The 26682-nt window shown below is 38.3% G+C and overlaps 1 protein-coding gene across 1 annotated transcript; it reads left to right on the forward strand.

Moving 5' to 3' along the window:
• The first annotated feature begins 594 nt into the window (after positions 1–594).
• Positions 595–26491, forward strand: TMX4 (thioredoxin related transmembrane protein 4). The gene is made up of 8 exons (XM_071740296.1): positions 595–861; positions 9774–9889; positions 14579–14624; positions 15647–15775; positions 17242–17287; positions 19469–19570; positions 21740–21803; positions 23238–26491. The coding sequence occupies exons 1-8, from the start codon at positions 656–658 to the stop codon at positions 23543–23545; spliced, it is 1017 nt and encodes a 338-aa protein (XP_071596397.1). The 5' UTR covers positions 595–655; the 3' UTR covers positions 23546–26491.
• The last annotated feature ends 191 nt before the right edge of the window (positions 26492–26682 follow it).

Below are 26682 nucleotides of genomic sequence, written 5' to 3' on the forward strand. Positions count from 1 at the left end.
AAGGAGGGTGTAGCCAGAGGGGTGTCGGTCTCTTCTCCCAGGCAGGTATCAGTAAGACAAGAGGGCATGGACTTAAGCTCTGTCAGGGGAATTTTAGGTCGGATATTAGGAAGAAATTCTTTACAGAGAGGGTGAACAGACATTGGAATGGGCTGCCCTCGGAGGTGGTGGATTCTCCGCCCTCGGAGGTTTTTGTGAAGAGATTGATGTGGCACTCAGTGCCATGGTCTGGTAACCACAGTGGTAGTGGATCAAGGGTTGGACTTGATGTTCTCAGAGGTCCTTTCCAACCCGGAGAATTCTGTGATTCTGTGAATGCCGCACCAGGACGGGGAAAAACTCCTAAACCTGATCGAGTGCACGAAAGCCACCGCGACGGTGCGGCCGCAGAACCGCCGTGCCCCGTGGCTCTGTTGGGAGCGGGAGGTTCGGGCTCCATCGTTCCCACGGGACTGAGGCAGCGGGAGAGGTCCCCATGGCGGAGGGCGAGAGAGGGGGGGGGAAAACGGAGCCGTTGGTACCGCCTCAGCCCTCCTCAGGCCACTCCTCCCCAGGCCCAACGGCCACGCCGCGCGCTCCCCGGCGCGCCCGCGCAGGCCCCGCCCCCGCGGCGGCCGCTGGCGGCCTCACTTCCTGGGGCGGGGGAGGGTGGAATATGGCGGCGGGAGGCCGGGGCGGGAGGTGGCTGCCGCCGCCGCTGCTTCTCTGTCCCGTGGCTGCTCTGCTCCTCGCAGCGGGCTCGGGCCTTGCCGCCTCCTTTTCCTCCTTGGTGGGCAGCCCCGGCGAGTCGCGGAACCGGGTGCAAGTGCTGTGCGGCTCTAACTGGAGCCTGGTGTTGCAGGGCCAGTGGATGTTGGAGTTGTGAGTAACGACCCCTTGCCCGCCCCCCTCAGAGGCACCGGGGAGGGGAATTCCCGTCGACGGCCTCTGCTCGGAGCCTGTCCCGGGAGGGGGGGGGGGGGAATGGCCCGGTAACGCCTGGCCCGGTGGTGGGAGGAGAAGGGCCGCGCATCTTCCTCGCCCCTGTAAGCGCCTGTCCGGGGGCGGGGGAGGAACGGGGCACCTAATGCCCGTGATCCCCTCTTTCCAGCAAGCGTTGTCCGCTCTTGTCACGCTTTCACTTTCTTTTAGATGGTCTGATAAAAGTAGTTTCCATCAGGTCGCGCTTCTGAGCGGCGGCAGAGCGTCTGAGCGCCCCAAGGTTAAACAGGGCAGGTCTCAGCAAGCCGCGGGGTCATTAATGGCATTTTAGTGGTGTTATTAAAGTCGACTGTCTCCAGGGGAATAGTGTCATGCGCTGCACCTTGCACGGTATTTAGCTATTTGGGACATTCATTGGATTCCGTGCAAGCTGGGAACGCTGGATTTGGTAGGTGATACTGGGTGGGTTTCCAATGTGGTGTTACTTAATACCCCGATACGCCCTCACATCCAGTCGCCCTGCTCTGATGTTCAAGGAAGATGCGTCAGATTTCATTAACTTTTCGGTCTCGCTGTTGTTTTATCCCGGTGACAGCTAGAGAGGGTTGCCTATTTCCAGCCTGGGTTTTAAGTGTTTCTGCCTGTGTTTTAACTGTAGTGGTGGTATGGCTTCACTTGTGACATGGTACTTGTTCCTGAAATGCACATGACATTTTTTTCTTGGAGGCTAGCTCATCTGCTTATATTTAGAAGGTTGTTTTGTTTTTTTAAGACAGCAGTTAAAAAAAACAAACAAACAACAGGTTTGAAGGAGACTGTGCTCATGTGGTTCCAGTGTGCTGTACAGCTACTCCTTTGTGGAACTGCCTGAGTTTAAAGAGTTAGTAACAGACTGAGTAACCTGTGGAATAGAGTAGGTTGCCCATCCACATCTGAACACATGCTCCCTCATAAACACCCACCTGCTTTACATTTCATTTAGTATTGAATTTGACTTATCTCCAGTCTCTTATTAGGGGCAGGGACTATTGCTTCCCCTAGGGCTTTACTGCTCAGGTGGTGTTAATCAGTGAAATGATGGGAACAATCTGAAATAGCTGATTAAGGCTTCCAGGGATGTTAGCTCTTATGGCTAAGAATTTGGGCTTGATTTTGAGTCTATTTTTTTCACCCTTTTCATATATTATGTTCTAAAATTTGGGGGAAGAGTTGATCTGGGAGTGGGAGAATATAATTATTTTAAATTTAATTTTTTCCACTTTTGACATCCTAATCTTATGTGGAACCTATTGTATGGTAGTTACTGTTTCATACGCAAGTTGGGGAATATTAAGGAGGAATAAAGTTATTGATTATGTCTCAGAAGTTTTTATTTCTAAGATAAAATATTTAAATAATTAGTGGTGCATGTCCATGAGGAAGAAAGAAGGGAGCAACTGGATGAAATCAGAAGTGGCTGAGATAGTGAACTGTTAAAATCCTTTGTGAATCTGGTACATCTTGCTGCATTGCTTAAATGAGACTTCTTTTTCTTATGCAGTTTTTGATATGTGAAAGATCATTTGTTCTCATTGCTGCTTTCTGTTGCACATATCTAGTGCTTTCTGCTTTTCTCCTGATTGAGGAGGAAGCTTTGTCTTTACTGGGGGTGGTGACTCAATGCTGCTGTTCTTGAATTACCAAGAGTTTAAGATTCCCAGTTGTATCTCAACAGGATTTTGATATTTAGTATTGATTTATTGTAAGTCTTGCAACTGTTTTCGTGTTGATGGATTTTGCATTCCAATTTTTATCAGCTTTAGGTCTGGTGATCTGGACAGGAGTCCTGCTTATCAGTTCATTTGTTCCTTTGGTGCTGTGTGGTAGGTCTATTGGCAAGACTGGAATATCACTCATCAAAACCTCATTTGCTCAAAACTCCTCCTGTTTGTGCATAAAACCTTTGTTTTCTAAGCAGTACTTAATTTTTTTAAAAAAGCAAATGTTATAGGGTCTCTGAAAAAAAGACTTTAGTCACTTGCTCCAGATTCTGGTTTGAAGCCTTCTGCCTTGGTAGGAACTGGTACCATTACTTCTGCTATTTGTAAATTTTTTTTTATTTATGAAAGTACTGTCAGTGAATTACTGTATTGCTACCACTTTTTTTTTTGCTGTTCTCAAATGCCCAAAGAGAAACGCAAGTCAGAAATTGCTTTTGTGAGAGATATGTAGTGGAAATAGGAATTTTATTTCCTTGATCCCACCTTTCAGAAGTGTGTGTACTTGGATGACTTTTTGTAAATATTCTGTAATTATTAGTTGGCACAATTGCAAACACTGGAAGCACTACTTCATTTCATTGCTAAAAATGTTCTGGATAACTTGGTGTGTCTGAAAGGCATTACAACACTTTTTGTTTACTGTTACTATCACAGCATACAGGTCCTCACTGAAGCATTGCAAGTGTGAAGCTGGAATGAACTGTTATAAAAGGTTTCCTTATTGGCTGTTTTTTAGTCTGTAGCTGCAAGATAATGCTTAGTCTTAATATGAGGAAATGGTTTTGTCTTTAGTTTTAATATTGTATGTTCTAGGAATACAGAAAACTAATTTCTGATCTGGTTATTTAAAAGCACATTTTGCATTTGCAAACATAGTTTGTTCCAAGCTTGATTGAGCTTAATTTAACATCCTCGTCTCTTTAAAGTAGATTAAAACAAACACACCATCCCACCCCTTACCCCTCCCCCCTCCAACTGTTGTCTTTATGCCTCTGGTTAGAAATGAAATGGTTTAATATGCTTCTATTGCATCTGCAGTACTTTAGGAACTTGCCCAGTGGGAAGGTCTTTAGTTTAGTTTCCACACAGGGTGTTGGATGTTTTTGTTCCCATTTGTTTCAGCAGAGTTAGTGCTGTGTGTACCTAAAAAAGAATTTCTTAATTCTCTGTGTTGGTTTTAACCAGGTGAAAATTGGGAGAAGAGTGTGATAGTAATGCTTTCAGGACTGTCTTATCGTGGTGTAGACCCATGCCTTATTTTCTCATCATTTATTGTAAAATGTTGTCCTGCTATTGAGTAGGCTAGATTATCACAGGGGTTCAGTCCTCACACTAGCACTTCTGCCTGTAGTTTCAAGGGAGTGTGCTAAAAATCTGAATGTTTTGGTATTTACATGATTCAGTGTTTTTAAACAGCTAGCTGGAAACGCTTTGTGTAAATAAACTCCTGAAGAATTTATTTTCTTTGTCCTATTCTTAGAAAAAAAACAACAACACAAAATCAGCAACAAAAACAAAAAAACAAAAGTCAGCAGCAACAAAACCATGTAGGATAATGGAACTTTATCTGCTGAAGCTCTACAATATTTCATTTTTTTTCAGTGATTTATTTGCTATTTAAAAATAACATTCCTTTTTTTAAAAAAAATGCTTCTGAATGGAAAGTTGTTGGAGCATTTTTTTTTTTTGCAAATGATACTTTTCTTGTTTTTTATACTAGAGTGGCATAATTGCAATATACCCTGCTTTGATTCTTATATCTTTTTTTCTCATCATTCTCATCTTTCTCATGTCTTGAAAGTAGCACTTAGAATCTTAGAGAATACAATGTGTTTGTCTTGTGGTGCATCACACCTCAATGGTTATGCAGTTGCTATTCCCCTGTATTCAATTATTATTGGAAGAGAGATGCATCTCAGGTTACTGAAGTAAGTACAGCAGAATGGGAATTCATCAGGTCAAGCTTACACAGTGAAACAACTTTCTCAGAACAGTACTTTGGTGTATTGTCACTTCAGCATCTGGGTCATCTGTGATTTAAGGCATGTGAGTGAAGCTTGGCAGGAGAATCCAGAGAAGAAACCTCACTTCTCTGAGGTATCATAGAATCATAGAATCGGCTGGGTTGGAAGGGACCTCAGAGATCATCAAGTCCAACCCTTGATCCACTACCGCTGCAGTTACCAGACCATGGCACTGAGTGCCACATCCAGTCTCTTTTTAAATATCTCCAGGGATGGAGAATTCACCACTTCCCTGGGCAGCCCATTCCAATGTCTGATCACCCTCTCAGTAAAGAAATTCTTTCTAATGTCCAACCTAAACCTCCCCTGGCACAACTTGAGACTGTGCCCTCTTGTCTTGCTGAGAGTTGCCTGGGAAAAGAGACCAACCCCCACCTGGCTACACCCTCCTTTCAGGGAGTTGTAGAGAGTGATGAGGTCTCCCCTGAGCCTCCTCTTCTCCAGGCTGAACAGCCCCAGCTCCCTCAGCCTCTCCTCATAGGATCTGTGCTAGAGTCCCTTCACCAGCCTGGTTGCCCTCCTTTGGACCTGCTCCAGGACCTCAATCTCCTTCCTGAACTGAGGGGCACAGAACTGGACACAGTACTCGAGGTGTGGCCTCTCCAGCGCTGAGTACAGGGCCAGAATCACTTCCTTGGACCTGCTGGCCACACTGTTTCTAGGTAGCTAGGGCCTTGGCAATTTGTGAAAAAGAAACTTGTTTATGTGTTGCAGAGCAACTGGTTTTGCATTGGGAGGTCTCTCCTGTCTGTTTTGGAGGGGTTGTGGCACACTGAGGGAAACTTCGTATCAGCTTCCAGAGCATCTCCTATTGTGATACAGGTCTTGGTAGAGTACAGGGACTAACTTCTATATCTTTGGCTACCACCTTCTCACTTGAAAAGTAAGCTAAACCATATAGTTGACCTTCTGTTGAAATTACAAAGCTGTCTATCCTGCCTCAAGACCTCTCTGTATTTAGGAACAAGAACAAATCAAATTATAGTCTTAAGGTAACCCAAAGTCATCAGATGCTGTCTTTTTATTTTGATATCCTTATGGAATCTGTAGCAATAAGGCAAAATTACTTAGATGAAACGTAATAATAATTACGTTCAGATTGTTTTTACTGTTCTATTAGATACTGTCTCAACATTGGCACCTTTAGTAGCACTCCTGGTTTGAAGTCCATCATATAGCTTGGTTTAGTGTAAGCACTACCTTTGTTATGTCTTGAATAGAAGAAAAACTAGACAAAATGAGGAAACTTGTCATTTCCCCTACTTGCTGTTTTCTCTTCAGCAAATCCTCTTGTGCCTTTTGCTATAAGCTGTCTTTCTACTGTTGCTAGATTCTTGCAGCTTAGTGAAGTTGCATCAGAGATAATTGTAGAATAGTATTTAAGGTTACAACTGTTCTGTACTGATAGTTACAGATAATGGGAGTGAGAAAGGTGTTAATGAGGTTCGTTTGAAAATGACTGAACTGGTGAATTCCCTAGCCAAGCAGTTACAAGAAGAGAGATAGGTGCCTTGGAGTTGGAAACTGTGTATCAGTAAAACTTCATTCTGTGTTTACTGATCAGCTCTGTAGTGATATGACTGAATGACACATTTGCACAAGCTGATTTTAACTGCAGTGGTTTTTTTTTGTATTGCAAGTATAAGTGAAGTTGCTGGTATTTGAAAGTCAAAGCTTATCTTTTATGCTTTAGATTAGACATAGACTTTGCTTTTGACGTTTTTAAGAGCTTAAAATTTTTGTTTCCTTTATGCCCTTGGAAAAATCTTCACGTGTTGTAATAGATCAGAGTAGGAACTGGAAAACACCTGGCTACCTACACCTGTACCATAGTGATTTTAATCCACTGAAGTCAATTGTTCTTGCAGCGGACCTGACCAGTAGGTAGATGTTAGTTGCCTAATCTATGGAGGGTGGACAGTGCATGAGGTATTTAAATGTAGAACTTTGTTCTATGCAAGAAGTCTGGTAAAGCCAAAGATGAGCTGTATGTTGAAAGATGTGCGTTACCCACTTGTGCCAAATAAGTTGGCAACGTATGATTTATAGGTATGTGATGTTCTCAATCTGATTTTTAAATGGTGAGGATCAGTAAATTGCTTTTTAATGTGTAGTCAGCTACTGGAAATGTACTTTCTTTATCTAGCTTCCCAGGTCTTGATTTAAATTCCAGTGAGTTTTGATCTTTCAACTGAGAAGGCACGAATGCTGCTTTCTTGTGATAGTTGGAGGTCGTAGGGCACAGTGCCTACAAGTTAACAGCTAAACATACCCCCTTGTAGAAAGGGAAAAGCTAGAGAAGTAACAGCCCTATATTTGGTGGTGATGATGAGGTGCTAATTATTTCCTGGTCTGTCTGTAGAATATGGCAGAAGAAATTAATTTCCATTTGCTTTTGTTAGTGACCTGGCCTTGGATCTTGTGATTTGATGAAAAGTAATGAAGAGTGGTTTCACAACACACACATGGATCTGCTTTCCTGCTCTGAAAGATAGTTTTTGTTTTTTTTTTCTGGGGAATATAAAGGGATGGTAGTTGTACCATCCATTACTCCTGCAGAAATAGAAATCAGGCACAGTTCTGAAGGATTCATTAGAAGTCTGAAATAAACTATTTTCTTAAGCCTCAGTTCTTAAGGGAGCAAAAAGTTTTTTGAAACTATTGACAAAGTTGACCTAAGTGTGAATTATTTTACTTTTCTGTCTTTTACTGAAAGAGAAGGTATAAAGGGAGGTATTTTGAGACTGGGAGGTATAGTAAAGCTTTGGCAATTGAATGTTTTTGTTATTTTGAGGAAGCACTCCTGAATTCCTCTTCAAGTGCCACATAACTAAACATGGACATTAAAGCTTTGGAAAAGTGAGGATGTTGAAGTAAAGAGCAGTGATAACTTGCAAAAATCTCATGCCTATTGCAAGTTCTTTCATGTATATGTGGGGACAGGGTGCTTCCTGTCTGGCAGAAATAGAGCATGTAGCTTAAGGCAAATATAAAGCAAATATTTTAAGTCCAATGATCTGTGGCAATGTTCTGCCTGAGTGACTGTGTCATGTAGCACCATATGTGACTCTTGCCACCCCACATCCTAATATTGGTAATAAAAATAGGAAGGCAACAACTAAGGGTTTTTCATTGTAAAGTTCTGCTACTGCCAAACTGCGATATATGCGTAGTTTAATACTTTGAGCTAAAGGAACTCTTTCTAATCATATGAAAGTTAGCCATGTGTATTGGATATTAAATTTGATTTTATTTAGAAGTGCTTGTGAATATAAAACAATATAAATATAACCACTGATACAGGCCAAATTTCTGTTTCAAGATCAGATAATACATTAAACAGTCTAAAGGGAATATTAATCTTGAAAATCTCATGGCTGACATATCTGGAGAAGCTGGGTTTAGAAGACATTCCAACTTCTGTCTTTAATTTTAGAGCAACATCAGCAACAATATCTGATGGATGTGTGCAGTTTCTTACCAGTCCAGTTGTAATAACATAATACTCAAAATGATAATTAAAATCCCTCTATAGGCCAGTAGCACATTGGGAAACAATGCTGCATGCGAAACTTGTTTCTAACATCTTTTTAAAAGAAGGGGCTGTTTCTTGGCAGGGTAAAAGTACTCGCATAAAGTGGTATTAATTTGAAAAAACACTTTGAAAAAGTATTAGCTTTTGTACTTAAATTCCTAGCATGATAAAATACAGCACATTTTTTAATTGTCCTTAAACTTCCAAATTATAGGATTTATTTTTTAAATAATTAGCTTTCAAAACTACTGTAAAGCACTTGGAGTAAATTTAATTCTCCTTCTGCTTTGAGAAATTACCTGGTTTAGGTTCACTCTTATTTACATGAAACATCTGTGGGTGGCTAGGGAGATCTCATTCCAATGCCTCTAGGAAAGGAAGTGTTCCTAATCAGAAGACAGCCAGAGGATAGGAAGTGCCACTCTTTCAGTCATATGGTAGCACTGGCAGACAAACTGAAGGAGTAAGGAAGCTCCTTGTAGATGTTCCCAGTTCGAGTGTAGTTGTTATGTGGGCTGTTAGGCCTTTGCCTATGAAGAAATTTGGTTTTATTGTTAACACTGGATGAGGAGTATCGTAGCATATGTGGAGTACTGTGAGAAGTAGTGTCCCTTGACCCCCTACTTTTGCTCCATTTCATTTTAAAATATCAGAATTTGCATACGTACACTTCCACCTCCATCTCCTTAATAAATGGGGTTTAACTATGTTAGGGCCTCTTTTAATTTGTGAAAGGATAGGTGGCAAATGCCAGTTGCTGTGGCTCACACACTGTACCTAACTCTTCTGTGTTACATTAATAGTGTATATGACAGACCATTGCAATATACAGAATTCTGCCTCAGACTGTCAACCAAGATAGAGTAAAATACATAAAGGTGGCAAATGGGGTTTTATCAGCATTTAAGCACTATCTGGAACTATATTAGCAATGACAACTGCAAACTTAGTTTGATTATTCCAGTTGGTAGTATAGAAAACTCAGCTCCTGAAACATGCTCTCTTATTTTGCTGAAATTAATCCTGAGAAAAAAAAGCAAGAGTTGAGAAAGACAGGCAATATGAGTAGTAGTAATCTGATGTGTACTCTCAGTCTCAAAAGAGTCTTATAAAAGGGGCATGTTTTGATGTATTGAGTAGTAGGCCAAGATAAATGTAATTTTTGAAAGTTCTGAGGTGTGGTAAATCAATACGAAATGTAACATGGAAGGACACTACTTCAGAGGACAGCTTGGCTTCAGTAATTCAAATAGCTGCCACGGCATTGGATTTATTTCATTGTATATAGAATAGATAACTGCTGAGGGGTTCAGACATGAATTTCTCAAATCTGTGGAGATTTATTTTTGTTGCAGTAACATGAGGAATGTAGGGATCGATACAAGCCAACTTGATTATCTTATTCAGTATGAAGAAAAACTGGGTGTTTTTTTTCTATGATTGATATGTTTATATGTTTATATTTTCTCTGTACAATTTGAATGTCTGTAAGTGTAAGAAGATTAAAATATTTAACCTGTCTTCCTACTTTAGCTATGCACCTTGGTGTCCAGCTTGTCAACAAATTGAACCGACGTGGGAGAGTTTTGCAAAGGAAAGTGAACATCTAGATATCACTGTGGGAAAGGTGGATGTCACTCAAGAACCAGGTATAGTATGAAATAAACTGTTTTAATAAAAGAAATTATTTAGTATATGTAAGTACCACTTTGTATCTGGGAGTGTGCTTTGATTTACTGGAGCACCTGGGATAGCAGCCAAGACAGGAAAGGTTTCTAAATAAATAATGTTACCACATTCTGTTTCTCCATATAGTTAATATCTGTGAGCCCAAATTTACAAACTGAATTGGAAGGATTAAAGAATTGGGGGAATGATCTGGCTTAGTGCTGTATTAAAAGGGGCTTATTTTCTATTTTAATCTACTTCACTGAAAGCTGCTGCCTGTTTTGTTCCTCTCTCCTCCAAACTGTCTGCAAAAGAATCCAGTTCTGTAGCCTCCAGTTCCCAAGAGTTTCAGGGTGTGGTACCATTACCACAGTGGGAACCTGCTTTAATAAGTTTTTAACTGTTTCCACGATGGTGCTGGCTTCTTGTCTTGTTTAATCATAGCACTCCTCTAAGTAATAGACATTACTGTTGTTTTCTGTTGATGATGCACATATGCAAATTTCTTTATAAAAGGTGTTTCCTGGTTACCTACAAAAGCATGAATACAATCTTTATTTATTCCCTTAGTGACTTCCTCAAAATTTTGAATGTGTGCTCTTGTGTAAGCAGTGCCAATATTGTTGACACCTCTGCATCTCTTGGGAATGCTTTGTGCTTGGTTTGGCTTTGAGGGCATAGAGGATTATAGCAGCAGTATCAAAAGACTGACAGAGTTAGGAAGAGATGTTACTGAAATAAAAAGGCTAAGCTTTACAGGAAGGAGGAGGGAGGGCGGGCATTTCCCTTCTAGCATGTGGAAAATCTGTTCACTTTATTATTTGAAAAATATGCTGAACAAGTTTTACTTCTTTATCGAGTCTGCATCAGGGAAATTACTTAAACTCTGGTCTCAGAACAATATAAATTCACAAGAAAATGCCAGGTGTTCTAGACCCTGTGTAGGCTAATGTTTTGTTCAAAACATAGAAGCATACAAAAACTGATGCCAAAAAGCATGTTAGGCTCTCCTTTGGTGTTTGTACTAATTGTTAACAATTGATTAAGCAGATAAGTCTGAATATTAATTTCTTTTCATATATAGAAACTTGAAGTCAGCTTCTGCACATTAACAAGGTAGTGGTTACTCTGGAGCTAAAGCTGCAAATGGGGATCCATTATAATCTAATCTTGTTGTTTTCTCCTAATTAGACAGTGATTCTTAGGCAGTGTTCAGATAAAAGGATTCCAGTCTTGACTGTGGCAATCGGATGTGACTAACTAAAAAAAAAAAAATGCACTTTCAGAAGTGAGGCTGTAAAAATATGTGGCATCTTGAAGTATTCACCCTGGTAAAGAGCTTAAATGGAAGTATTGAGTAGGGTACTGTATACTTTCTTTAGGTCTAAATTTTTCTGACTACTGAGTGATGCCAGATACTTTAGACCTTAGATGTAACATTTAATGAGAAGTTCCTTAAATATTTGAATCTTTTATGTTGCTAAGGGTCTTGACCTCTGAGTTTGATTTCTGGAAGTCAAAGGATTGACCCAAAATAATGAAACTGTATCAAAGCATGCATAATATGCCTACAGTATTCAGTAGGGCACAAAGTATGAAAACTGTTGCCACTTCTGAAACTAATGAATACTCAATCTGAAAAACAAATATTTTTCACAGATTTAACCTTTGGTGCTGATGTAATTTCAAGGTAAATGAGCTCCTTTGGAAGCTTTCCAAAGTTACTGAGGTATTTTTACTACAGGCTTACGCTTCAGTCTTCCTTTCAGTCAGTGTGTTCAAATGCTCTAGCTTTTGGTTTTGCTTGTACAATGGTACCTTAATTGGCTTTGGTTATGTAACCCCTTCATTGAATAGTAAGTAGTTAAAATGTGCTAATTTAGGGGAAAACCACTGGATGAGTGCACTGTTGCATAAAATTACACTGCCATTCACTGTGCTTAATTACAGCAGATGCCCAAAGAATATATCCACCAGAGCCTTAATGGATTTGTGCTATATTTCAGTCACTTGATGTACTAGTCCTAAAGTGCTTATTCTTATCTCTTCTATTGAAACATTCAGGCTTTCAAGAGCAAGTGAGGGAGGCACTTCTGGATCTCAAAGTTTTATGTATTCACACTGCCTTTCTTAGGTTTCCAATTGCAACTTTTAACTCTTAAAACAAGACTTCTTGAGCCTTCTGTAACCTTTGAGTACTTGTTTAAGGAAAGCAGCTTTATTTTTAGGTGGCATCTGTGTTCTCTGTGTATTTTGGTGTGTGTGTGTGCAAATACTGATAACTTTTTTTTCCTATTCTTGATTTTATAATGATGTATGTCGGGTCTTGATTTGCAAAAAAGACAGATGCTTTACTGTGATTCAAGTTACTAGCCAGTTCCAGTTCGGATGAAATGCATAACAAAACAATTTACTGTTTACAATTCTTAGCATTTTGTAGGTGGCTCACATCTGATTTTACTAAGGAGGTGCCTTAGATATGTAGCAAACCTCCAGCTGAAGTTTTGAGAATACTTAGATGCTTTTTTGCAAAAATTTTATACCATGTACTGCATAGATTTCATTAGTAGTTCTGACACTACTGGTAAGTGCTTTAGGGTATTTTACTGGTAAGAGAGATTTGAGATAGATTCCTGTTTTCTATTTTCCTGACTAACATTTCTAAGAACTTGAGAGAGTCTTCCAGTGTTCCCATGACTTTCTCTGCTCTTAAGTTTTCTATGTTCTTTGTGGCTCTCCACCTAGTTCTTCTTGTGCAGCTGTTTTCTACTTGGTCAATTCTGCTGTTACACTTGTGGTTTTGTTTACTTTTTATCTCCTTGTGCTGGCACAGCTTTTAGCTATTTTAAAGTGATTTCTACCACCCTGCCTCTTGTAACAATAAAAGAAGAAAACTGAAACATTGTAATGAAAAAGACTTCCTTTTGTAACTCCGAAGATGCTTACATTTCGTTTTATTTTATTTAAATATATTTATTTAAACCCCAACCCCCCACCTTTTTTTTTTTTTTTTTTTTTTTTTTTTTTCCTATTCCATAGAGGAATTAGTGCTAGGAAAAGCATTACTACTGAAACTTCTAAAGCTGCCTGGCTTAGTTTAGTCTGGGAATGCCTGTCTCCATAGGCAGAAACACACCTGCTATAATGCTTTTCCATGGCTATCTTCCTGATACAGAAAACTATTTACTGAAAGCTGAATAAATACTTAGTCCCACAAAGAGCTATCACAGAACTTCAGTAAATGGAAATGTTAAATAACCTGTTTGTACTTTCTACATTGATACTTTAGATGAATAGCAATTGCTAGATAGAGGAATGTTGTCTTTACTAGTGGGGTTAGATTGCATATCTAGGGGTTGATAACCTCTCAAGACTTCTGTATTTTCTTGTTTCCAAAATAGACTGCATTAATAAAACTTCTTTAATTTCTGAAGTTGTTAGGTTAGATGTGTTGAATTGTAAATACAACACCTTCACTTCCTTTCACTTTTGGATTTTGTGATTGTCAGGAGGTGGTAGTGTTAAATAGCCCTGGCTTCTACACAGCAGAATGCTGAGTTATTCCAAGCTTTATTATCAATCTGTTGGGATACCTAGAGAATAATAAAGTATCATAAGGAAGGAGAGGAACATAGAAACATCCAAAGCATTGTCTTGCTACACTCATAGTTATGGGAGAGAGTGAGCCTTCTTACAGAACAGACTGGTTGTGCAGTGTACATGGATTATTTGGAAGAAGAAAACAAGGAGCTCTGAAGATTAATTTATTTAATGACTTGAAGTACTTGAAATCTGAAATATGTGGCCCTAAATAGTTTTAAATCAGCTAGATAGTGAATTACGATCAGGGGCCAGAATTTGTAAGCTGTTGTCATCATTATCATGAGTGGCCTAACTTTTTAGATGATACAAAGGTCATCTGGATGAGACTACACAGACACAAGCACACAGCATTCTGGCACATAGGTGCATTTGTCTGGCTTGTCTTTCTCCTAGTTGGAAGAGCATGCTGCTGATCTGGTGAAAAGCTTCATCTGTGTGCAAATACGGATTAGTGTAATACTTGCAGAAAGATTACCGTGTAGTACGTGTTCTTCAAGATGAGCATTTTTTCCCTAATTTGTCAACAGTATTTAGTATCTGTAACTGTAGCATTCCTGAAGACAAACTATAGCAGAATGTGTAGAGGAATGGCCTGTACACAGCCCCATGTTTGAGGCACCCAGGTGCTAATTATGAGGTGGGAGGCGTGAGCTTGTGTTAAGCCCACCTGTGTCCAATTAGGGTTTGCCTCAGCTGTGCATGAGCAGGATTGGGGGGGTCAATAAAAGGTGAGCTTCCCAACATGCACTCAGCTCACTCTCGAGCAGCCAGAGGAGGTCAGCTGAGTCTGGAGCAGAAGCATGGAACGAGGCTAAGCTGAGTCTGAAGGCAGCAAGGAGCACTGTTTGTGCACCTTGGTGAGAACACCTCTTTGACATCGGAGCGCCGTGCCCCAAGAAAGGTTCGCCTGCTCAAACTGTAAACCTGTGTTTTCAAAACACTGGTAAAAGCTATGCAACATGCTGCTTCCTAGGTTACAAATACAGATCCGTTGGTATTTATAGATAAGTCAGAATGATGAGAAACTTCAGTTCAATTAACAGTTTTGTTTTTTCTTCCCTTTCTAGGCTTGAGCGGTCGTTTCTTTGTCACAACTCTTCCTACAATTTACCAGTAAGTGTGTCATACTAGAAACAGTTGTACATATTCTGTTTTCCTGGCCTGTGTGAACATTGGTAGGGAAGATGGAATGAGTAACTGGCCTATTTCACTTCTGTTAATCTCTGAAACATTTCTCAGGATCTCAATGCACTTAGTAAACATACTGAGGATATTTTCAAATTATGATGGAAGGTTCAACAAACAGCTTTGTACTGAGATGAAAGTGATGCTTTTTAAATTTGGAAACAACCTTTCATAGTATTTGTAAAAACTGATGCAGATTTGCAGTATTGGCTTCTAGAAACATGACCGTATGTGAGTAGACATACCTGACTTTATATAACTCTCACTAAAATTTCTCACTTGAGTAATTGACTGCATAGATCACATATAAAACATTACAGAAATTTCTCACTGTTTGTTTCACTTCTTTTCTTACTTGTAGATTCATCTGTAGACTCCTTTGTCTTAAACTGTCACTCTGACATAAAATTCAAAATCAAGGAATACTGACTTAGGATTTCAGTTCCAGCTATTGTTTGGAGCTTTGATTGTACTGATGCAGTCCTCATCTGAGGTTTTTGTGTAGTTTAAATGAGTTTGCTAAGTTCCCTTGTTAAAACTGCTAAAAACAGATCAGGAAAGAAATTTCCTGTATATCTATCCTGACATCTATAATAAAGAGATGTCATCCTTTAAATACTGAACCCTTTACTAAGTCATGGTATTGTGAGTTGTGCATATATAGGTATGCATATGTGCATATTCTTAATTCTGAGTTGTATCTAAAAAATGGACTGGTTGTTAAGTTTTTGTGCTTTATATTTGCTGTAGTGTGAGTGAATATTTAAGAAAAATAGAAGCTTTACAAAACTGCAAAAGCTCATGCTGTTTAAAAACTGAGACCTTTCATTGCTGATTAGTTTCAAAACATACTGAGAATGCTTAGGTGTTCACCTTTCTAAGCAAGTAAGTTCTATTGTGTATATGGGGTTTTTGGGATATCTGTGTTAATGTGTATTTCTTTTTTTTAGTGCAAACAATGGAGTATTCCGCAGATACCGAGGCTCACGGACACTGGAAGATCTTCAAGATTATGTTTTGGAGAGAAAATGGGAACATGTGGAGCCTGTAGCAGGATGGAAGTCTCCATCTTCTATAATGTAATACTTCATTTTTAATAGCAAGAAATACATTTTATAGCTCATTAATCATTAAAGTTGCTTACTAACAGAAGTCTTCTGTTCCTTAGACGCCTAGAGAAGTATTCTGTAATGACAGCCAGCTTTCCAATTTCTCACCTTTAAAAGCAGTTTATTTTCTGCACTTGCTTTTGTTTGTGACTACTGTGGCTTGTTTATATAATTTTTGAAAATATATAAATACAGAAAGCACAGCTGCTATTATTTTATGACTCCTTGGGGCAGGCAGCCATTAGCTTTAAGTATTTGATGTTTATTTGTTTACAAGGAAGTGTTATGTCCTCTTTTGGAACAGGGAACAGTATAGTGCTTACAGGATATCAGAATTTGTTTTCAGAGTGTTGGATTTGTTTTGAATTTGCACAGAATGCTTGCATGGTGTGAAGGATGCACCAAAGATGTGAATGGCCTGCATTTCATTCTGGCTACAGCTGTTACGAGTATGTTCATGTCAAAGATTCAGTGTGTGTCCTTATTTTTCACCTGGGAATGAAGATATGATATGAAGAAATACGGTATTTAGTAATGGGGGAGGAGCTACAGGACTGGAACTGATATTTCTTGATATCCTGGTTTCCCTGGTGTAGAATTATAGAATCAGTTTTCTGTTGAGGGAGGCTACAGTTTTTGACAAGACTGCAGCACCCAATTCTGTGAGAACGAAGTTGATGAGACACTTTGTTCCAGGATGTGGCACAGCCATGGTGTGTGGGTTTCCATTGTGATTGAGGTCTTTGGCAGCTTTGAGCTAGCCATGTGTTTGGGCTAGGAGCAGCAAAAGCTGGGACAGTTGAGCCAGGGTGGCCTGCAGAAGTATTCTGTACCATAACTGTTACTCCCAACTATCAGTTGGGAAGTTTGCTGGAGATGGGGCTTGTCCTCAAAGGCCACTGTCCCTGAAGAGTTATTCTACCCCCGAGGCCTGCTCTTGTCTTTGCTGTGACTGGTGTGCTGTCTCTGGAGCTGTGGTGTGTGATGTAATGTGATGTGTAAAACTTTGTATGTCATAGTAGATTAATAAAATAATAATAAAGAACTACTATTAATCTACTAAAGCTGTTTTAATTTCAACCCATGGTTTGGGTTGAAATTAAAAGGAGTTAAAACCCATGGGGTTTCCTTTTTTCCCTGATTTCCCTTCTTGGATTGGGAGAGGTTGTTGGGTGATAGAACAACTGCATGAAGGTAGATGCTTGATTATGCTCAAATGTCAACTTCCAAGTCAATATTTCAGTGCTTTTCAATCAGGTAACTTATATGAATGTAATACAGAGAAAATGTATTTATTTACAGTAACCCTCTTCAGACCATTACTGAGGCTGAATGGCACTGAAAGTTTACAGATAGAATGTGTTTCTGGGCAGTTTACTGTGTATCTCAACTCTTACTGGTTTAGAACATCATCCTTCCTCTTCTTTGTTTCCTAGGATGCATTGTATGGCAGGGCTGTTTCACCTTTCTGGATGGATCAGGGTAAGTAACTATGTGGTAGTGTTTCCCATGCCACCATTTATGGTTCTTATTATCTGTTTAGAAGTCAAAACCTAACTGAGTATTTTTATCCTATTATGACAGTCGAATGTTCTTACATTTACTGTGTATTATTGGGTGTAATAATATTGGGTGTATTGCATCTTTGCACCATAAATTTTGTAGTGCTAATAGACTATGCTAAAATTGACAATTTGTCAAGGTTATTATCAATACTGAAAATACCTTGGTGTAGTTAAAATGGTTACAGTTTGGTTTTGTTTTGTTTTTTGATAACTGCTGCAAAAATTGTTGTAAACATGGGGAATTCATTTAGTATCTACCAGTTTATATCTGGGTTCATTTTCAGAGTTGCAAATTATGCTCTTCTGCAGTTCATTGGCAGCTGGTGTATTGTACAGGAGAAGAGAGAGTAATGGTTATTTTTTAGGAAGAATTTCTGCATCTGGATTTCACACTGCCTGTGCAACTTGCATAGGAACACAATTTGGACAATAGAATAACTATCAGAAGCAAAGGAGAAATGCTTAGTCTACACTGAAGTACGCTTTGAACTGAAAAATATTTCGAGACACTTTCATTTGTGACCTATCAAAGTTTTTCTTGTAGAAGGCAAATGCTGAGAATGTTCACACCTTCCAGTTTTGGTCAGGAAACATACTCTTTCTTAAAATCTTCAGGTGTAGCCAAAATTGAGACACTATTTGGTTGTAGCAAAACATCTTAATATTGTAACGCTGCAAAAAATAACTGAAGTACAGTGTTCCTGTCACTTGCAGTCAGCATCTTAACTAACTCAAAATTGAAAAAACCTTTCAATTATTAGGTTTCCTGTGCAAGCTATCTTTGATTTTTTTTTTTTTTTTTTTTTTGTAATTATTTCACTGGTTAGTACTTAGTTTTTATAGCCTTCTGGAATTTCGCTTCCATGGTTGCTTTTTAATGATGTTGTCTCTGTCTAGTTTCTTTCCTGAAAGATTAAATGCTTGAGTAAGAAACCTTCTCTAATTAGATTTCCACTTTGAATATTTCAGTTATGTATTTCCTCACTCTTCTTTCTGTGCTGTCCTTGCATATGCTTTAATAAATGTTGGAAGCTGTTATGACATTAAAAACAAAACAAAACCCAACACCCTGGAATTTCAGTATTTAAACTTTTGGAAATGTTGATTGTGGTTTGTTTTCTAATGGATATAACTCTTGGAAGAAAGATAATGTAATTTATTTCCTACCACACTACCTGACTCACTATGATCCTTGGCTCAGATGATGGTTATTCAAATGTACACATTCAGACTTCAGTTTCAAAGAAATCTTAATATTGTATTTGGATTATTATCTTTAAACTTATAAGTGAAGTTACTTATTCATTGTCTGCTTAGAATGGATGGCTCCTTTTAAAAACTAAAGAGCTTGAATACAAACTAAATGGCTCAGTTTTAGTTACTAAAATAATTCCTTAATTCAAGTATGTATTCTGATCCTGTGCAAATTTTACATCTCTGCCACACTGCTTCCCAACTGTACTTATGGGGATAAACTCTGCATGAGGTTATTTTTTTCATTTGGCACTGTACTTCTGAAGAGCGTATAAAAAGAAACTTGCTTTAAACCTGACATGGTTGCTGTTTTGTTTAGTTTTTAAGTTACCTTTTTTAAATAATCAGTTTCCTAGACCTCTGTGACTGTTGTTACCAGAGATGCTTACTGTATGATCTCCTTCCTGTGACAGAGGTCATATGAATAAATGCACAGGGTCATGCCCATCTCTGGTGGTTGCCACCTTATTTCAGAATATAAAGATCAAGAATATTGTGGTACTTCCCTGTATGCCCTGGAGCTTCCTCATGCATTTATCTGCAATAAGACTTTGTTTGGCATTTTTAATGCTGAGCATCTCAGGAAGAAGGAATTGTGCATCCTTTGTTTAATAGGCATAATAATATCAACAGCTTGGTAAACTAAAATAGGACTTGGATTTAATGGTAAAAGAAATTTATAGTCTGACATTTAAAGATGACTAGGGCCTGAGAGGGAAGACTGTTATAAATACTGTTAAATAAAAGGTCTTAATGAGATACCAATTTCTGTAATGGTTATGGCAGTATAAATGATAAGTGCTGTTAGGTATGAAGTTAGTAAGTATCTTCTTCCTATTTCCAGCAAATTCATAGCTACCTCACTGGCACTCTTGGAATTCATGTTTGGATTTCTTACGCAATCTTCATCTTGGCTACCTTATTGATTGGCCTGTTCCTGGGTTTGGTAAGAAAGGTTTCTCTTTTCTCAGTTATCTAGAGCTTTGGCTTTATGTTAATGTGTGGGAAAAAAAAAATTAAACTTCCGAATTTTTGCTGGAGCACCTTATTTTAATGATGCCTTATTTTAATGATTTATACCTTCTCCTTTGTATCCAGTGATAGGCCTTGTGGAAATGATTCAAAACTGCCATAGGAGGTTTAGACTTGGCATTAGGAAGCATTTCTTTATGGAGAAGGTGGTCAGACACTGCAGCAGGCTCCACAGAGATGTGGTCAGTGCCCCAAGCCTGTCGGTGTTTGAGGGATTTGGACAATGCCCTTGATAGCTTGGTTTAATTTGGTCAGCCCTGAATTGGTCAGGCAGTTTGGAACAGATGATTGCTGTCCAACTGAAATCTGTACTGCAGATCTAATTTCTAGTTTTGTACCTATTTTTGATTAAGTTGAAAACAGGTTAACTGAAATAAGTTATCCTTTTTATGAAATTCTTGCTTTGATTTTTATATTGGCCTGTTATATCTACAACTTTTGTACTCAAGGATTGAATGTATGTGGTCAGAATTGTGTCAAAACTCCAACTTTCTGAAAACATAAGCTTTGAGCAGGATTTTTATTAGCTGGGGTGGGATTACATTTTTGTGAGTTTGCAATGCAAGTATTTTACTGCACTGTCACTCAGAATAAAAGTATGATTTTTTTAAAGGCTTTGAAGATTTGGGGGTTTAATTAATTGACTCTTTTCCAGGGCATAGCTTTGTGGTTACAGTTTAAATAAAATCTGAGTTTGCTTCTTTCTCCTCTGTGATCTTTTGGTTTGAGTTCTTACTGGTAACTGAAAAATCTGACTGCTCTCATCAGTAACCAGGACTGGTGCATTCATACACCAATTTTCAAAACATCAGGAAGGTTCTTCAGACAAATCTTTTAGCTATATATGCGAGGGTTAAGGAAAATTTCAGAGCCCTGTGTTGTTTTCATCAGGGGAAACAGTTCAAAGTTGCTTTACCTGTGGAACTAGGATTTTCTCCCAGAAAATTTGAATGATGTGGCTCTATAGCCTCCCCAGTATCAATATTCAATGAGAAACTGATCTGGAAAAGGAGATATAGATGGGAATAGAAGTTCTTACAGACTACTTGCGGGGTCCCCAAGCATGTTCTGCAACTGCAAAGATAATGCAAAGCAGTTATGCTGATAACTGGTTTAACTAGCTGCTGGGTCACAGGAAGTGTGAAGGTTGTTTCTGGCACTTGGATCTCTGCCCTTCAGCTCAAATATTAGCACTAGTTAAATAAATAAAAAATCCTTTAATAGGTTTCTGCATTGTTCAGGGAAGTTTTTTCAAAGCAGTGTGTGTACTTAACCAAAACCACGTTTGTGTACATAGTACATAAAGAGAACTGGCATATATGAGCAAATGTCTTTCATTATATAATTTAAACAGCTGCATTTTTCTACATGGTATACTTTCATCTACAAATAAGTGCAAATCAAGTTAGTGTAACTAGGAGCAAATGAGAGTGTGATTTGAAAAAACCTTTTCCTTTCTTCACTAAAACCAGCCAAAAAATACTCTCTCAACTTTTTCTGAAAAGCTTTTTAGTGATTGAAATATTTCAATGTGGTATAATCTGTCTCTCTTCTTTCCTTTGCATCATTCTTAGCACATGACATTGAGACAGTATCCTCCTTGTATTTTGCTTGTATGTGTTCTACATTTTTTTAATGTATTTAAATTTTAAAAATGAAAATAATAAAATAACCACCAACCTAAAACACAAAGTCAGGCACAAAAGGGGGAAATGCACAGTGGATTGAGGAGCTAGAGGTAGGAATTCAATAATATCCCAAAATATAGAAAATCTTGTCAAGAAAATTTCATCAGCTGTGTTCTGGGCCTCTCTTAAGATGCAAGCTGTTTTAATACTAAAATAAATTAAAATAAGTAGGAGGCAGAAAACTTAGAGTAGAAAGCAGAGAATGTTGGTTGGTACACACTGAGAACATACTTCTTTTCAGTGTTTTTATTTAGCTTCTTGTGACAGCTCTTATCTCTAAGATAGTATAATTTGCTGAATGTTATCTGTCTAAAAAGGATGAGTAGGAAAATACTTCAAAGTGCAAGGACTGCTGGGATGGTTTGCTAATAAATGCCCTTTTTTCCTTTACACAGATACTTGTCCTGATTTCAGACTGCCTTTGCCCATCCAAGTCAAGATACAGAGTGGAAACTTCTGGTAAGACCTTGGTAGTTGGTGGGATACTGTGGGTTTGAATCTACACTTATTGGAGGGAGAACTTAGATATGAACCAATGTCAAGAAGTTCTTGGATGTCAAGAAATTAGATGTGAACCAGTTATCCAGGTATACATTTTAGTCACACTGACAAAGATGAGTATATTGGGCTTTAAAATATTGTCAGGACATCCGTCTGGAGGACAGCAAAACAGACCCCAAGAAAAATGGTACTTTGTTCTAGCTTCCACAACTGTGAAGAGGCTCAATGCATTCAAAGTCAGGAAGTCTTGGATGAAAGGTACCAGTATTGGTGTATTTTATGCATGTACACATTCACTAGACCTGTTGCGTAAACATAAAAAGGAATTTGCTTTGGCAGCAATTTGTTTTCACATAATATGCACTCTGTCTTGCATTAGGAGGTACAACATTCTGAACCTGTAAAATTCTCTTCAGTAGTTTGTTACTGGGGAAAGGAGGAGACAGAGGGAATCAAATTAATTTAGAGACTGCAGGTGTGGACATGAAGGAAAGTACTGCATCTCCTCCAAGTGAAAATAGTCATCGTAGAATCACAGGGTGGTTTGGGTTGGAAAGGACCTTAAAGATTATCTAATTCTAACCCCCCTGCGTGGACAAGGAGACCTCTTGCTAGACCAGGTTGCCTGAAGTCATTGCTTCTAAAAGAAGAAAACACACATCTTCCTGATCCTTAGTGAGAGGGTTTCTGAATAGTATTCTGGTCCCTGTAGACATGAAAGGCAAAAACTTTCACACCAAATAAGTCTCTTTTCAGCACCAGATGCATTTGAAGCTCCAGAATACCTTTTTGACACAAAATCCAAACTTCAGTGTAATAAATTTATTTTTCAGTTGTTTACATTTGTGTGCACTGTTTGCTGTTGAAGATGAAAACATGTCTGTCACTTGCTAATAGGATTTGAGCCAAATCTAAAATTCAAAAGCATACAAAATTACAATCTTCAAAATCTTTACTGCTTAACACTATGAAAAGAAAAATGCATCTAGGCATAATTTTGCACTATGCTGTCCAGCTCACTGCTTGATGCAACAGCAGCTGTAACCTGACAGAGCTTACCAGTATCTTAGTGGTTTCCCACTGATTGGTTTGGTACTTAAACCTCTTCAAGGAACGAAGTACAACTTATGTATCTTTAGTTTGTAACTTGTTGGAACAAAATGAAAGGTATCTGTGCCTGATATGCAAAAAAAAAAAAAAAGAAAATGGAAGATAAATACTACTGAAGATTTAGTTGAAATAATTGAAAAATAAGGAAAATGTAGTCCTGAACAAGTGTTCAATTATAATGTTTATGAATGTTTTTGAATACATACATGGTGGTGTAATTTTAAAAGACAGTGTCCTGAGATTGGGTCTTACTTCTGTATTTGAAACTCTTCTTTTGTTTAGAAGAAGCAGTTACAAAGGATAATGTGGAGAATGCAGCATTAGAAGAACCAGAGGAGGCTGCAGAGCTTTCTGCAGATGATGCAGAAGAGAATGCAGATGATACGGAAGAGACTGCAGATGTAAAAGATCTTTCAGATGGAGAAGATGCAGCAAATTCAAGTGCTGATGACTCAGAGGAGGATTTAGCCCTTGGAAAAGACTCAGGGGAAGAAGAAATGGAAGACTCAAGTGAACAACCTTTAGCTGATGCAGAGACTGAAAGCACAATAAGGCAGCGTAAAAGTCAGGTGGCTGATGATAGACTATAGTTGTTTCACTGGTGTATTTTGTACACTTGGACCAAAGAAATATCAGACCCTTTGTCTGAAGCTTACACTTGATTTGTCGTTTGTGTTTACGCAGTATCTCTGCTCTCTCAGCAGACTTCTTTTTCTTAAGCTAGTACTTGCTTACTGGGTTTGTTTTATAAGTACATATGCTGTTTATTGTATAACTTTAGCCATGACAATCAAAATAAGTCTGTCTCACCTGTTTGAAGTCTCCTGAAAAGGGGTGTAACAGAGGCTTAGTTCACCAGCTGTAAGCAGTCATCTATTCTTGCGTTACTTTGTAAGTGCTGACCTGAGCAAGATCAGGACTTTACAGCCCTTTACAGTCTCTTGTCAGGACTGACTTTTCTGTCTGAATGTTGTTTTTTTTCAAAATGCCACAGAAGTACCAGATAAGTGATACAGTACTGAAAGAAGGCATGTTACTAGTCTTCTATTAAAAATGTTTTGCATGATGGTTTTATTTTTTTCACTTTTGACTGAAGCACCTTTCTCTTTCATTTTTATTTATGTTTGTTTTGAAAAATTATCAAATGTTATGCTGTGTGCCCCCAGATTTTTTGGTTTTGATAATTTGGAGGCATGCTCAAGCTTCTCAGCTGGGATTTTAGACCCAAGGAGTCTGAGTAATAGAAAACCTCAGGCTAAGAGAGTTAAATGTTTAAAATATATCTGAACTTTTAAAAGGTTTAAAGGAAATTATTTTTATCAGGGGGGATTTTTGCCAAAGTGTGACTTGTTTGTCTGGTTTTGTTTGGTTTGTTGTGTTTGGTTTTTTTGTTGTGTTTGGTTTTCAATCACCACCCCTCCCCTTCAAGAGACTGTAGCAAGAAGTATTCATTTTTCAGTCAGGAAGTTGTTAGTTTCTTGCCAATACAAGCCTGTTATAGGCAGTACAAATCTTCCATTTTCAACTCAGTATTTGTGGTAGAACTCACTGCTTTAGTAATATTAACCAAAAAGGCACTTGAGGTTTTACCTGTGATCACTTTTCTACTTTTTTGTCACTGTAATCAGGAGTTTAGGAAAAGAGAGGGGCATGGGTGGGTAGCAGGGAGAAGTTTTTAGTTTACTACTTTTATCAAGATAAACATGGATCTGCTGAACAGTGTGAAGTGAAAGTGGCTTGCCAGGTAGACCATACCAGGTGTTGTTACAAGAGTCATTAAACACAGCAGTATTTCTCTCCTTCGACTTGGTCAATATTTAAGGCACTTTCCTATTTTATGGAATATATACAGTGAGATCCTGTATGTTCCCGTTTTGTTGATGTGTGATCATGTGCATAAGATGGGGTCTTAATCTTGATTTTATATATATATATATATATATATATATATATATATATATATATTGCATAAACCTTGCTAATGTTTATGAATTTCATCTTGTTCGAGAATACAGAGTAATCAGAGGTGAAATCATCTCTCATTAGAAGAGACAAGTTGCAAGTGCAAAATTCTGGTTTCCTTTGAGACTGAGATTAATATGGCAAATTTGTGTTTAAAGATATTTTTTGTGTGGTTTTTTTTTTTAAATGCTCATAAAGAGCATATTTACCAAGAAGCTTAACTTTTCCTGTCTGTGTCCTGTTGCATATTGTATCTTGGAACTTGGCATTTGTCTGTTGCAGCTGTGCAAAGAACAAAATTACACTGCCTGTATTGAATATGAGTTTTCTTAAGGAGCTTTCTCAACCTGGAGCTTGAATTTCATACAGTGGGAACATGTAAATATTGCTTTCACTTGTGTGAATATATAAAGTTGATAATATATATATATATACATTGCACTATAATGACAACAGTTTGTCTTGTGTTATCTGGGCAATATCCCATGAAACTGAGAAATTTTAGAAGCTTACAGCAGAAGTCAGTAGCAGCTGAGGTACATAGAAGCATTTTTTTATATTTTTCTTAAAACTCAAACTCCACTCCAAACTCAAGCTGCTTCTTATAAAAAATAAGAAACTTGTGGCTACTGCAGTCTGGAGGGAACAACCGTGCACCTAAAAGCTCAGAGTACAGATTTGTTGTTTCCATGATGTATTTGCTTTTTTCATTATCTGTGCATCAGGAGCTCATAAAAGTTTAAAAGAAAAACAAGACCTGAACTAAGCAAGAGTCAGTGTGTATGTTTTCCCCTCAGTCACGGATCCAAAACTACCAGACACTGAAAAATATGTGGGACTTCATCCAGCAGAGGCTGAGGGCAATGATGACTTTGGTTGTGTACCAAAGAGGATGTTTGATGCTGCACAGGGTCTTGGGATACTCTGTGTGTAGGAGGGAGCGTGTCAATATTAAATTTTCTTTACTTTTGTAATATGGAGCCAGTCATTTAATGTCCTCTGCAGCTGTTTAAAGAGATTTTAGCAGTAAAAGATACAGAACATCCCTATGCCTCGTAGGGGCTTTGTGTATTTTTTGGAGTATGAAGTGCTAAATAGTGAAGTGCACCTCTTCACAGTGCTAAAGAGGTGTTTGGGCTTTTTGAATATGTGGACAAATAAGGTGTTCCCACAGTGTTAGATTTCATTCCAGTGTCTTTGAATTTAAAAAACAAACCACAAACCACAAATGTCACCTTGTCCTACAAGACACAGGGTGTATGAGACGCTGTGAGAAATATCAGAAGCTCCTTTGTGTGGTGATTCTTTGAAGTCGGCTTATGGTTTGTCTGGTTTTGCGTGTCACTGTTAAGTTTGAAGATATTAGGTATTTTTCCATCATATTAGATCTAAGACCACATATGGATGAGCAGGGATTAAGTAAGCAGGCAGAAGGTGACAGCAGTTCATCTCTTCCTAGGTCTTTTTTGTGAATCTGGAAATGAGCTAAATTAGGCTTCTACAGTTTCTTGAACATAATTTGTATGCCATTGCTCCTGTGTTTTCATTAATAAAGTAGGGAATACTAATGCTGACTTGGGTTTGACTGTATTTGACATGTTGTAGAGTATCTTATTACAAAGATCACTAAATTCTATTAAGACTTAAGAAAAGATGGTATGCAACCATCAATAGCTCCAACTTGGTTTTACATTTGTAGGAAAAATATTTTGGCATGGTACTAGAGATACCTTTGACTAATGTTCATCTGGTAAACAAGAAGTAG

This window comes from Heliangelus exortis, chromosome 3 (genome assembly GCF_036169615.1).
Source record: "Heliangelus exortis chromosome 3, bHelExo1.hap1, whole genome shotgun sequence".
Taxonomy (NCBI): domain Eukaryota; kingdom Metazoa; phylum Chordata; class Aves; order Apodiformes; family Trochilidae; genus Heliangelus; species Heliangelus exortis.

Coding starts and splice junctions, on each gene's coding strand:
- TMX4 (XM_071740296.1), top strand. CDS start 656: ATGGCGGCGGGAGGCCGGGGCGGGAGGTGGCTGCCGCCGCCGCTGCTT. Junction 17,288..19,468: donor ACCTTTCTGGATGGATCAGG/GTAAGTAACTAT, acceptor TCCTATTTCCAG/CAAATTCATAGCTACCTCAC. Junction 19,571..21,739: donor TTGGCCTGTTCCTGGGTTTG/GTAAGAAAGGTT, acceptor TCCTTTACACAG/ATACTTGTCCTGATTTCAGA.